The sequence below is a fragment of the Mesitornis unicolor genome, unplaced genomic scaffold, assembly GCF_000695765.1.
Source record: "Mesitornis unicolor isolate BGI_N332 unplaced genomic scaffold, ASM69576v1 scaffold1597, whole genome shotgun sequence".
Taxonomy (NCBI): Eukaryota; Metazoa; Chordata; class Aves; order Mesitornithiformes; family Mesitornithidae; genus Mesitornis; species Mesitornis unicolor.
In genome coordinates this window covers 10,471-23,326 of record NW_010194107.1, presented here as the reverse complement: position 1 = coordinate 23,326, position 12,856 = coordinate 10,471, and the positions used below count along the sequence as shown (strand labels likewise).

General features: G+C 37.5%; 1 protein-coding gene across 1 annotated transcript; it reads right to left on the bottom strand.

The window, feature by feature from the left end:
* Positions 1 to 703: 703 nt before the first annotated feature.
* Positions 704 to 9,122, bottom strand: RAB8B (RAB8B, member RAS oncogene family). The gene is made up of 7 exons (XM_010187665.1): positions 9,053 to 9,122; positions 7,762 to 7,822; positions 6,358 to 6,435; positions 5,189 to 5,278; positions 4,323 to 4,388; positions 2,045 to 2,095; positions 704 to 1,552 (listed from the first exon to the last, which is right to left on the bottom strand). Exons 2-7 carry the CDS (start codon positions 7,762 to 7,764, stop codon positions 1,460 to 1,462), a joined length of 381 nt encoding a protein of 126 aa, XP_010185967.1. The 5' UTR covers positions 7,765 to 7,822; positions 9,053 to 9,122; the 3' UTR covers positions 704 to 1,459.
* Positions 9,123 to 12,856: the final 3,734 nt, after the last annotated feature.

Sequence of the window (12,856 nt, the reverse complement as noted above, 5' to 3'; positions counted from 1 at the left end):
GTCAGACGCTAACTTTGACAACGACAGAACGCACCTATCACCAAATAACAAACGTGCTGGACGCAAACTTGTAGTTAAAGCTTACAATGGTCCAAGTTTGGCACATCAACAGAACTAAAGCACCTGTTTTAATTGCTCATAGAGGAGATCTTTCAGAAGACAATAAAAAAGTAGTAGAACAAAGACTAAGTTATACAATGCTCAGTTGAGTAAAAAAAGGCAACTACGTTTCAACTCTGCTTCTAACAGTCTAGGTCACTGGACCAGTTTTTGATAAAAAAAATAACTTCACTGCTTGAGCAGACCAAAGAGGGCTTCACACATTCAGCATTAACTGCCTGACTAATAGCGCATTACAGCCCTAACGTGACTGTTTCCTTAGTGACAGAACTCGATAAACTTGAGCAGCTGCACAGGAAGCTAAGTTTTTGGACACCTCTGTTGTCAAGGATCGATGCTTACAGACATTAACACACTTATCCTTACAATTACAGTAAAAATGGAAGTCACCTTTAGAAGCAGTCATTTCTGAACAAATGAATCCACAAAGAGGCTACTCAAAACTCATGCATTCAGCATCCACAAGCCACTTAAGTGATAGCGATGAGGCCAATTTGTGATGATGAGTTCAACTCCAGAGCGTTCTTCCTCATCAGAAACAAAAAAAGGTGCAGATAGTCTGAGCTAACAAAGGGAAGTGAAGTGAGGAAAGACGCTGTGTTTATTCAAATAAACAAAAGGTGCATCTGTGAATCAGACAGTGACTGGCAATTCAGAACACAACTTTGTGAAGTCTGGTAAAGAAAGAAAAGCAACATACTACATTCAGAATAGAAGCCATAGCTGAACAGATTTGTGCATCTAAGAGACAAAACTCATACAACTTGTTAGATGCCAATTGTTAGATTAATTCTCATTTAATTCTCATAGAGTGTCAACATCCATGCTGCAGTCATGTCCACAAGTATACAGCATAGAAAATAATGGGAGCGGGACTTAATTTCTTCCCTTGGCTCTTCTGTTTGAAAATAAATTTGTTTAAAAAGAGAAAGAAAAACCTGCACAAATCTGTTAAGAATCTTACTTACGAGTCAACCTGTGCAAATACAAATGTAAGATTGTGCTGTAACAGGCAGTAAGAGGCCAATATGGATGTGCAAAGTTAAAAGAAACATAGCAGCTTTCGCAACAGGCAATAAAACAGAAAGTAAAAAAGGAAAACAAGTTAACTTTTGCATTTGTGTCTCCACTTCATAGCTCCCATATCTGAGAAAGAAGAGCCTGACAGGTCAATAGGCTTAGTGAGCAAAATCCACTTGGTATTTTGTGTATCGCAGTCTACGTTCAATGGAGCTCTCAGCAGCAGCTTGGTGGTATTATTTCTGAGGCTTTGTGACCCTGTGCTTTCAGAGAAGCAGAAAAGGTTCTAAGTGTGCTGCAGTCTATCATTAGAAGTTCATCAAAGTAGCGTGCATCGAAAGAAGCTGCTCTTCTTAGATCGATTTTCTGTTATTTTTACTGGCCCACCTGCCCCTGATGAACTGTTGTCATTCTGAAAGAGAAAAGAGTATCAACATCATAAATTGCAGAAAAAAATAAGTCTAGCTTTCATAGTTCCCCCCCCGACTTCTTCCCCTTGCAAAGCAAGAACCAGGGCAGAGGTATGTTGCAACTTGAGCTTGTCAATTATCCAGACTCTGTTAATCACTCAGTAAAACTGCCTATTTTAAAAAGAAACATTTTTCCAACAATCCAGATCTAAAGTATTAGCTGAAGGAGCGACTACATAATTTGGTGTTGAATAAAGCAAGGATCATACTGTTACATTCCAAAAGAACACATCAGTTTCAGGGTGCCCAGTGTTAATGCAAAAGAAACAATTACACATGATGTGTAATAGTGTGATAAACCACTGTCTGCTCAAATTTGATCTAGCACTCACTGTAACCCCGCCAGGAGTTTTCTTGGTAGGCCTACTACTCAGCCAACTATTATAGCAACCATTTCAACAAATCTACTTTGTATGCCCATTGAAAATACAAACCATTTTTCTGTTGAGCTTCGTCATAATGTCCCGTGCAAGTGTGAAAAATGCCTGATGAGGAGTGGAAATAATAAAAAACAATAAATAGTTAGTCACAAGACATATTAAAGACAAGACAGATCCAAATCTGCCAGACACACTAACAATACAATATTCTGTAGGCCACTGCACTTTGAGTTGCAAGGCACTCTATGTACAATAGTTGTTTATTTAAAACTGCAATAAGCATGCTTTAGAAGAAAAAACTATTTTTAGTCTCCATCCCTCCAATCTTTGAAGCAAGCGAACAGACTTTCCCATCGCATACCTCTTGGGGAAAAAAAGAATATCTGCTGAGAAGGCTGCGTACATGAGTTTCTGGTGGGTTGTATTTTGGTGGGGGTTTTTTTGTTGTTGGTTTTTTGTTTGTTTGTGGGGGTTTTTTTGCTAAACTACTGTGCATCACAAGTAGAAACCCACACAGAGGTTTGAGTATGGCATGCCTGGGACTTCGCATTAAGGTTAGCTTGCTTTCTGTCCTCCAAAAATGTTGCTCCTGGGCTACCTATAATGTTATTTATACCTTCAACATTCCTGCTTAACAACAACAACAACAAAAAGTCACTCTGGCAAATGTCATCATCTCAGACTTCAATGTATGAAAAAGCAAAGAAACTTCTGTAGCAAAAATTCTGCAATTCTCCAGAAGCAGGGAAGAGCAAGATTTAGGCTATCTGGAGATATCAACAATCCAAGGACAGTTCCAGGATGTAAAAATGTGCAAAAATTTCCCATCTCATTGTTTTTGGAATATATCCAAAGACAGACACTCATTTAATGTAAATAAATCACAACAAATAAATTAAATTAAGTCACTTTTGATCACAAGAATATCACGATTGTGTAATTTCTCACAATTTAAGCATTTGGTGGAAAAAAAGACTACAACGTTACTTGCTGAATGCCTATACTACATGCACTTTTTAATGTGTGCTTGACTATTCATGTGACAATTAAAAAAAAAATTCAGATAGCAAAGTCGTTTGGAGTAAGCACAAACTAATGTTGTACATTTCATGACCTTCAGGAGATAAAATGAAACTGTAGGGCATGTCATGAAAGAGCAAGTCAACCATTTGGATGAACTAATGGAGAAGACAGGTACTTTTTATTAGGAGACTATTGCTATCCACCATTGGTATCAGCTGCCAATGTTCACACTTCCATTGCCTGCTGTAAGAATCATAAAGACACTGTGAAATTCAGGCCAAACGCTGTTCCAGATGCAGCACAATGCAAATAAGTCCTTTCTAACTATATTGTATAACAATCATCCTGCAATCAGAAAAAAAAATACAAACCAACGCTTGGCTGACACGGCATCAGTCATGTTATTTCAAATAACAGTCTCTTTAGTTTCTAATTAATTTGTTACCTGCATGATCTGAATTAAGTACCTCTTTGGAGGACTTTTCAAAAGTATCCCATCAGTACACATGGAAAGGCTCTTAGATTACTAGGTACAGGAACAACATTTAAGAACAAGTCTCCCTTATCTGAATTAATGAACCTTAATGTAACTGTCTTTTGATGCCTTATTATTCTCTTGTCCGTGCTTTACAAAAATACCCTCCTCTCTTCCTCCCTGAGATGACAAAAGTGATTTATGGTAAAAACAGACTGGAGTCGAGCCACTCTTCCTTCCGATTCTATTTCCTTACGCACTCATAAATAGGGATCTTGTGCTTTTAGCACAAAATTTATTTGCAGGAAAACAGATTGCAAGTTTATGGATAAAGTATTATAAGCCTTCTTCCTCTAACATCAGCTTCTGACAGCCTACACTGATGTTCCAGGTTAACATACAAATCTTCAGTCTCATCTGCAGAGCACATATTTAGGAGTAAGGCTGAAGGCTCCTTGACACAGTAGCTTATTATTCTGAAAGCAGAAACACTTGATTCAAATTTCCTGCACAAAGCATTGTTCTAAAATTACACCTATTCCCTGTCCAACACACTTGCAGTTTAAGTAGCAAGGCACAGAAGACCAAAGCAACCGTTTGATACAATAGAAGTAAACCACTTTTAACATCCATTTTAAAAATTATTCCAGACATTACCAGGAACCAAGATAAGCTGAATTTTACAGTAGCTCTTCTAAATAACAAGATTGGTGACTCAAGAACACAGTTGACACTTCAGGTTCCTGATCAGGTCAGAAAGCCCAGCAGATTATGAAACATGCCTTCATAGTAGTAGTTCACAAAGCACACCTAAGCATAACACCCATCTCTTACCTCTTCCACATTTATGCTGGATTTTGCACTTGTCTCCAAAAATTTGATGCCATAATCAATTGCTAACTGGAAGAGAGGTTAAAGTTATTCAGTGTTTTGGAAGTTCCTTTATAAAAGGAATGTTTCACACAGGTTCATAATAGAATAGTTGCTATATGCTGCAGCAAGAACAAACCCAAACAAGGTTCATTTCTGCTTTTTTCTGGCAAAAAACATTAAAGTTATGGGACAATTAGACAAAATATTGGAACAGGCTACACTCTTATATATAAATTCAAAACAAAGAAAGAGATTAATTGCTCACAGAAAAACTTATTGAGGACCTAAAAGAACATTAAGATAGAATCTTCACTGATACAGAATTATGGACCAGACAACTCTGTATCATCACCTCATAAGTTGTGTTACTAGCAACTACACTACTTTAACTGCGTACATGATAGATTATACAGTATTCTTGCTTGTTTGTTTGTTCTGCAGAACAGCTGATTACTTAAGCTTTAATAACAGTACTTATAACAACAGTAAGTTAACACCATGGTGAACTGAGTACAAGATGATCAAACTATACACAAAGCTTTATACTGAGATTTTGAATACTTCATGCTATAAACAAAGGCCAATTATTTGGGTTATTTACAGGATCTTCTTCTCAATACAGCAGCACCAGTAAGTTTATTCAAACCTGAAGGCAGTCAAGTGCTATTTAAAAAACAAAACATCAAAACCTGGCACCCTATAATATAAAAAAGTTTCTGAAACAAGAGGCTTGAGTATCTCTCGTATGCCTAGAACATACTAAACAGCCAGCAGCCAAAATCCAAAGAAAAGTAGGCTTTTAAATAAGGTAAGTCACCTAATCTTACCTTCTCCCCTTTTTCTTTTGAGACTTGTCTTTTTTCATTCATGTCACATTTGTTACCCAGGATCATTCTCTCCACATCTGAAGAGGCATGCTGAAAGAAGAAAAAGTAATCTCTCAGAAACAAAATACATCATTATTTAAAAGAAACTTCTGTATCAAACTCATCCACCAATGAATATTTGATTTTTAAATAGTTACCTAATGTGAAGGCATTACTGAGAAAGAGTGACTTTTGAAACAGGCAATTTAATATTTAAATATTCAAACAGGCTGGAATAAATACTCCTAGATTAAATTTGCATAAGTATTACTACAGATCAAACAGTACCACGAGCTCTGTACCAGGCTGCGCACATGCACAGGCATTTGGCTATTCTGAAAATGCAATGGTAGACACTGTACCTCAAAGTGGTGCATGGACGTCTCTGCTATTTGGTTGAAGTATAATTATAAAATATATTTGCATTTTTAAAATAGATTATTTAAAAGACTAAGTAATAATCACTTCAGCAAGAGAACTTCAACAAAAGAACTTTTCTAGCCCAGTCAGTACTGGATCAAATTGGTCACCAATACAGACATTTTGATTAAGAGCCAAAGAACAATACTAAAGAAAAGCCCAAAGATTTTATGTTTAAGGAAAAAAGAAATTAAAAAATTTCTGTTACCTAACTACAGCTTCACTAAAATTAAGGTTTCTCCTCTAACTTCATAATGATCTAGCCCTACTTGACAGTATGTCCCACTAATAATTTACGGTAGGTTAGCAGGAAGGAAGCTCACCGAAGACCAAGTGAAAAGGTCAAAAATCTCTAATCTGACAAACACCAAACAAAGTAACGACTGAAATTAAACAGATCTGTCATAATCTCAGTGAAAGGGAGACATCCTAAGATCTTGCTCCTTCCCATTCCTTAAATGCACCCAAAAGCATAAAAAACCAAAAATCAAGTCATATAGCAAGAACAGTTTTGAAACACTTTATGCTTATTTTTTTAAACTTATGTTTTCTACCTTCTATCCATAGATGAACGAGATAATATTATCCCCATTAATAACCACTGCTGCATTCACTGCACAGTCTTACTTGGCCATATATGTTTGCTATGATAATTAAAGTAAGTAAATCAGAAGATGAAATGAGCAAGAAGTATTTTAAAAAGCACCTACCTCCTCTATGTTTCTTATCCAGTTTTTTATGTTGTCAAAAGACTTTTCATTTGTGATGTCGTATACCAGCATGATTCCCTGAATAAAATTAAAAAAATCTGTATAAGCCAGTACTATTGGTTGACTTTTGATGTATGCTGCTGGTTTGATTACACTTGCAAGAAATTAAACATACAACTTGCACATCTAAAATCCTTTCTCAAAGCATGCCATTGCTGAGAATTTACTCAAAATGTTACTATTTAACACCTTTTGCCACTGTTAGAGGTCAAACACACCACCTGTATGAAGTTTTAAGTAACTAGCCTACAGTGAGGAAAGTTTAGAAATTCTACTACAACAGCAACCAGGACTCTATCCTTAAAGGCAAGTTTAGAAGCAGCAGCTTTAAGCAGTCAAGCATGACAAACCTGAGAGATCCAGCTTGCTGGGGCCTGTGGATACTTACAGCAAAGCTGACACTAGATGTTGTCCCAGAAGCTTTAGCTCTTTCAGTTACGTACGTATACTAGCGTGGGCTCTCAACAATTAGCAAAGCATGGGAAACCACGCAACAGCTGCATTAAGGACAGATTGCCAGGTTCACCTCCATTCCTTATTGCCTTTCCAGTCATTCCTCACAGGACAAAGAAAAGTCCTTGGCCATGGACTGGGAGGTGGGGAGAAGACCACGTCACTACCAAAAACTTTGTAAAGTACTAGAAAGTTCTAACAAAGAGCCACAACCATGACTATTTCTCCCCATCTGTATTCCCTAACAGTGGAGTTATCTGGACCTAAAGCCAGCCTACAGATGGAATGGATCTGTTCATACAAAGTGGTAAGTGGTGTCCCAACATAAAGTATGCCAAATCATAGCATTAAGAACCATTACAAGCAGATGTACCACAAGTGTGCAGGCTCTAAGTCAGTTATTTGACATCAAGTCATTCTGAATAGAGGAAAAAGGAACAGTAGCTGATTCTATTTCTAACCCAGATTTCACATTCTCTACTGGCTAAAGGAAAAGCAGTTCAGTGAAATACACTCTGAATATTAAAATAATTTATTACTTATTTTTCAAACATATAAAATGTTTAAAGGGGTTGACTGCATTAAACAAACTTTCCTGAGTAAAGCTCGGTTGGCAACTTAGCTTCTTATCATATACTGCAAAAATTTTAATTATATTAAGAAAGAAAATAGAGCTTGAAGTTTCATCACAAAAACAAGCCTAGACAAAGTACCAGCAGGTTTGAAAAACAAAAGCAAAAAAAATCCCCAACCAAACCCCAAACTTTATTCTCCACATTCTCAAGCCATAATTATTCAATCCTCTACTTGAAGACTTACATAATATAACATTAAGAACAGCAAACCAGTTACACTAGTTGTGCCTAACTTTTCTGAAGCGAGAGCACTTACCATGGCTCCTCTGTAGTAAGCTGTTGTGATAGTGCGGAACCTCTCCTGGCCTGCTGTGTCCCTAAAATTCAATGAAAAAAAGGGCTTGTTGGAGGTGATCTTTCCACTCTTCTCTACTCAGAGATGCCTTTTCAAACAGAATAACAATTTACTGAAACTCAGTAATTAGGAAAAAAATACCATTTAGAAGCCATTTGCACAAGTTTCTTCAGCCCTCAAGATCTTCCTTGCTTGCAAGGTATCCTACTTGTATCAATGGTTATATGGCACACAAGCATTTAAATTTTCAGGCAAGCAATAAAACAGCACTACACAGCCTTCCCTACAATAATTCTAAAAGGCAGCTCTGATGCATCTGACAAAAATTAAAACATGCAGCAGTAAAATATTTCAGGATACTGCATTTTCAGGTACATTTAGCTATTAAAATTAGCCACTATACCTTAGGGTACTGATATTTTATCTTAGATTACTTCAAAGCCATATCTGTCTGTGAGTGAACAAGAGGACCAAAGTGTTTGGCCACTAGGCACACCTAGTGGAAGCTGAACCCCAAACCTTACAAAAACCAGGTTTTTACATTACAGACAGAAAATTGGTACCATCCAATGGTTTAGCGGGTAGACAGCAACGGTTGGACATGATGATCTCAGAGGTCTTTTCCAACCGAGCGATTCTGTGTGATCCACTTCTGGCACTTCACTTCCTTTGTCATAAGGATTCTGGCTTGCATGCAAGTATCACAACTGCCTTTTGTAGAACTTGAGAAATCTGCAAGAGCCCTAGATTCACCAGTAGCATTTAAAGATCTTGTCATGTGTAATAACGCTACTCCAAAACCACTCATCTGCTCCTACCAGGAGTCAGTTTCTACTGACCCACCATGCGAGCAATGGGAGCATTATCCCTCACCTGTATCTCTTAAGAGTACAACTAGGTATCAAAGTATCAGAGGAGATTACATTTTATTAGGGTGCCTATTTCAGTTTACAGCTATGGAGTTAATATTTCTCTTCCACATGGAAGAGCTAAAAGCACATTGAAGAAGACAGCTTTTGACAAAATGGGAAGTTGCTGTAACGTTTGCATGTGAATGGGCTATTTCCTGTGCTACTGAAGCAGAACCACTCCAAGAGCGAGCTGGAAGAAAGCATAAACGTTATGGACAGTCAATTAATAAAATACTGGATTATATAATTCTGGTACACCCAGGCTCAAAAGCTATGAAGTATTCCTGCTCAAAGATTAATTCAATACTCACTGAAAACTTAAATTACTTTGGAATACTTACCATATTTGTAGCTTGATTTTCTTTCCGTCTAATTCTATTGTTCTGATCTTAAAGTCGATTCCTGCCAGAGAAAGAGATACTCTAAGTTTTGCAATAAATGAAAAGGAAGTGTTCGGTTTCCTTCTGACAATCTGGCAAGAGCAAACTTAGGCAAAAGAATTATTCTGAAGCTGTCATTTCTTCTAAACACTAGGAAGTGCTGAGGACACACAAAGGTTTTCAGTTGCATCCAAACTGCCAAGGATAAACTATTCTGCACTACGAAAATAGACCAAACTCAGACTCACAACTAGAGTAATTCTCCCCTTCATAATCTTGAATAAATCTCAAAATTCCTCCATTTTACACCAGTAAGGTCACTAGTTTGAATGTACATTTTTCACAATTTGTGACTAGTCTCTGCAGTTCAAGTCAATTCCTTAGAACCTCTGCTGGCTCTGACGAAAAAATACATACTATCACCCCTTAGCTCCTTTTCAAAACTGGCAAATACTTTTGAAAACTCATGTTTAATGCAATCTACTCAGACTTTGCAGTAAATGGTAAAGCATCACAGGAGATAAAAGCCATACAGGTAGTTACTGAAGGTAGCTGAAGTAGCTTACACATGGGACTTTTTCAAGAACAACAGTTTAGGAGTAACTTAAGATTTTCTAGGAAGCTCCACATGGGATCAAGAAAACAATTCTCTTCTTCCCCCCCCTCGACTTTCACTTGGTGCTTGTCAGTTCTAAGACTGATTTTTAAGACAGATTTTAAGCCATGGATGAAGAAAAATAAAAAAATCAGAAGGGCTTAATAATGTCTTTTAACGTTTAGAGGTACGAAATAGATCTATGAATCAAAGCCAAGACTTCCAAACAGACTAGCTTTTACCCCAAACTTATTTAACTTTCATGTCTCTAAACCTACACTATAGCATTGCTCCAATTGAGACTGGCAAAGTCCCACAACGTGACTACCAGATTTCTGAATCCCAGGACAGCCTCTCCTGTACCCTCCCTGATTAATCTGTTTTGAAACTCATGACCTAATTTTTTTCTTCACTGAATTTTAAATAGTTACTTGGTATTTAGTTGTAGTTTGTAAAAGATTTTAAGGGGCAGGGTAGGTTATTTTATTTATTTAATTTCTTCTTTCCTCAGATTTAATTCAAGTGACAATTATCAAGAGCATCTTTAGTGGGAAAATGCTGTTTCTAGCTTTAAGAACTCATCCATTGCTTAAACAGGAAGCTACAGGATTTTTTAACATACTTCAGTAACATCTGAATATGAAATATACACATTCATTAACTACTTCAACTTTCATTCTTCTCACATGCGATATTAATATTTTAATATACTGAAAATAGCAAGTTTCAGCCACTTAATCTTCATGTGCTATGGATACATAGTTTAGCCCATAAGTTGTAATACAAATTATGAGCAGAAATACCACATCAGCACTTTTAACAGCCTATGAAATTAATGGCATTAATTTAAAATGCTATGACTACTGCTACAATTGCAGTTTCCCAAGATTCACGAGTAGATTTACAGACAGAAAGATACTTTCATTTATTTGCATTCTTCTACAAACAACATAAGAATGATTTTCACTTATTAAAAAAATACTTATTAAGTAACAGACGCTTGGCAAAGGTTTCCATTTTATATTTGACAGGATTTGGTGTCTCCTTGGTTGTAAACATTTTTCTCCTAACTAGGAGCAATACCTGCTGAAATAATAAGTAATTGTATTCAGGTTTAATTACTTAGCTCTGAATAGATTTTATTTTGACGTCAAAGGTTATAAAGCACAAATAGAGATTTTTCTGGAAAGGGTATTGCATCACCAACAGCAAATCAAATCAGTTCCAAAAGTTTCTTTGTGTCTAGGCCTGAAGTCGTAGAATTAAGTATAAAAACTATCAGGAAAACTAGGCTCAGAGACCACTGTGGGTTAAAGAGAATTCTGTATGTACTGTCACCTGCTGAAGCTAAGACACATCAGCACAGAGCTGCAAGCTCACGCTGCAGCTGGGTACCTGTGCACACCAAGCCCAGACTGGCTTCTCATGGTGAGTCATTTCCCTCGCAGCACCAGAATGATTTATACAACCATTTCTTTGCTCATTTCTAAAACTCGGATCTGCACCAAAAATATCTTCTTGGAACTTAAGATTTCTAGTAGAAACTTCACCAAGACTCTCAAATAGAGATGAATTTCAAAGCTAAAAGAAGACTATATAGGAAGGCCATAAATGTATCTGTAATGACACTAAGAAGTTTAACAAATGCAACGGCAACTTTTTAGAGGCTGAAATGAACTAGAAACTGGTGTTTCTTTTGTTCTTTCACTTCAGTAACAGGAAGTGGTGAGCTGCAAACATTTGTGGAGCAAGCCTGGTGACATGCGTTACCACTTCCTGCCCAGTACACTTGCATGGCTAACTACGAGCAATGCTTTGCTTACAGCTGAATTTAAATTACGCCATGTAAAACACTCCCATGACTGTAGCATTTCAAAAGTAATCATTGACAGAAAGTTTCCTTTATCAGTGAATTCTTATTTCACGCAGTCACACACTGGGATACAAAAGTTTGAAAAGATACTTGAGTCTAATAAAAAGAGCTATTTGCAAATCAGAAAGTTTGACTGCAAACAACCACACGGCTTTCAGAGTTTTAAAAAGCAATGTGCAATGCTGTTCTCTCCAGCAGGGAGAAAAAGCCCAGAAATGTTTGGATGTCCATCTGAAGTTATGTTTTAGAAGCTTTTAAAAAACACAGACGCAGAATAATTCTTAGAATGCAAAGGTTAACAGGATAATTACTTTTAACTGCTAAAGCAGAGTTGCCACACAGAAGTCTGACACACTGCTGTCCACGTAGCAAGTCAGTGCGTATTAGATACGGATACAAGAGCATCTGTTGCAGGAATTACAAACCTGCAGTCTGCAAGAATGAAGTCTAAGTTGAGACCCAAAGCTGTCCACGTAGCAAGTCAGTGCGTATTAGATATGGATACAAGAGCATCTGTTGCAGGAATCACAAGCCTGCAGTCTGCAAGGATGAAGTCTAAGTTGAGACCCAAAGTGTACATTGGTAAGGACTGTAACTGCTTGCATTTCCCTTGCAGCATGGGGTAAAAGCAGCTGAGGGCTTACTGTTCTTCAAAACTCTTCACAGATCCTTGCTCACAACAGGCCAGGGATGCATCCTCTCTCCTCATTTTATTGAGGGTGTTTTCTCCCATGGCTTCCAATACAACTCTGCCAAAAAATCCACTGAGCAGAGAAAACCGCACACTAAGGAAAAGTCAGTGGCATTAGTGCCACACAAAGACTTACACAAAAACCCATGAGAGCTGCATGCTGCCGTATTTACCTTGTATCACTATGCAAAGCTAATAAAATTCACCAGCTAGGGTTCACCATTGTCCAACACCATGTAGCCAACCAAATATCATAGGCCAGGGAGACTGGCCTCACCTAGGCCTCTTTTGGTGTAAGCCGAGAAGTCACATTCATCTCACACACCAGAAGTCCTTCTGTCACTACTACTTCTTCCAACCACTCTGCTCCCCAGTTACATATTCCTCCTTATTCCAGCCAATCCAGGGAGATTTTACCCATAATTAAGCTGTAACACAGTAATTTCAAAGAGACACTGGGAAATGTTCCAAAGAGCTGCACTACAACACTAAATATCCAAGGACTGCCCAGCAGTACACAGTGAGAGGTTCCTTTTCCAGCTTCAGTACTAACAGTTTTCTACTATGAAGCTCAGCAAAACTAGTCTGACAATTCTTGCAGGAATG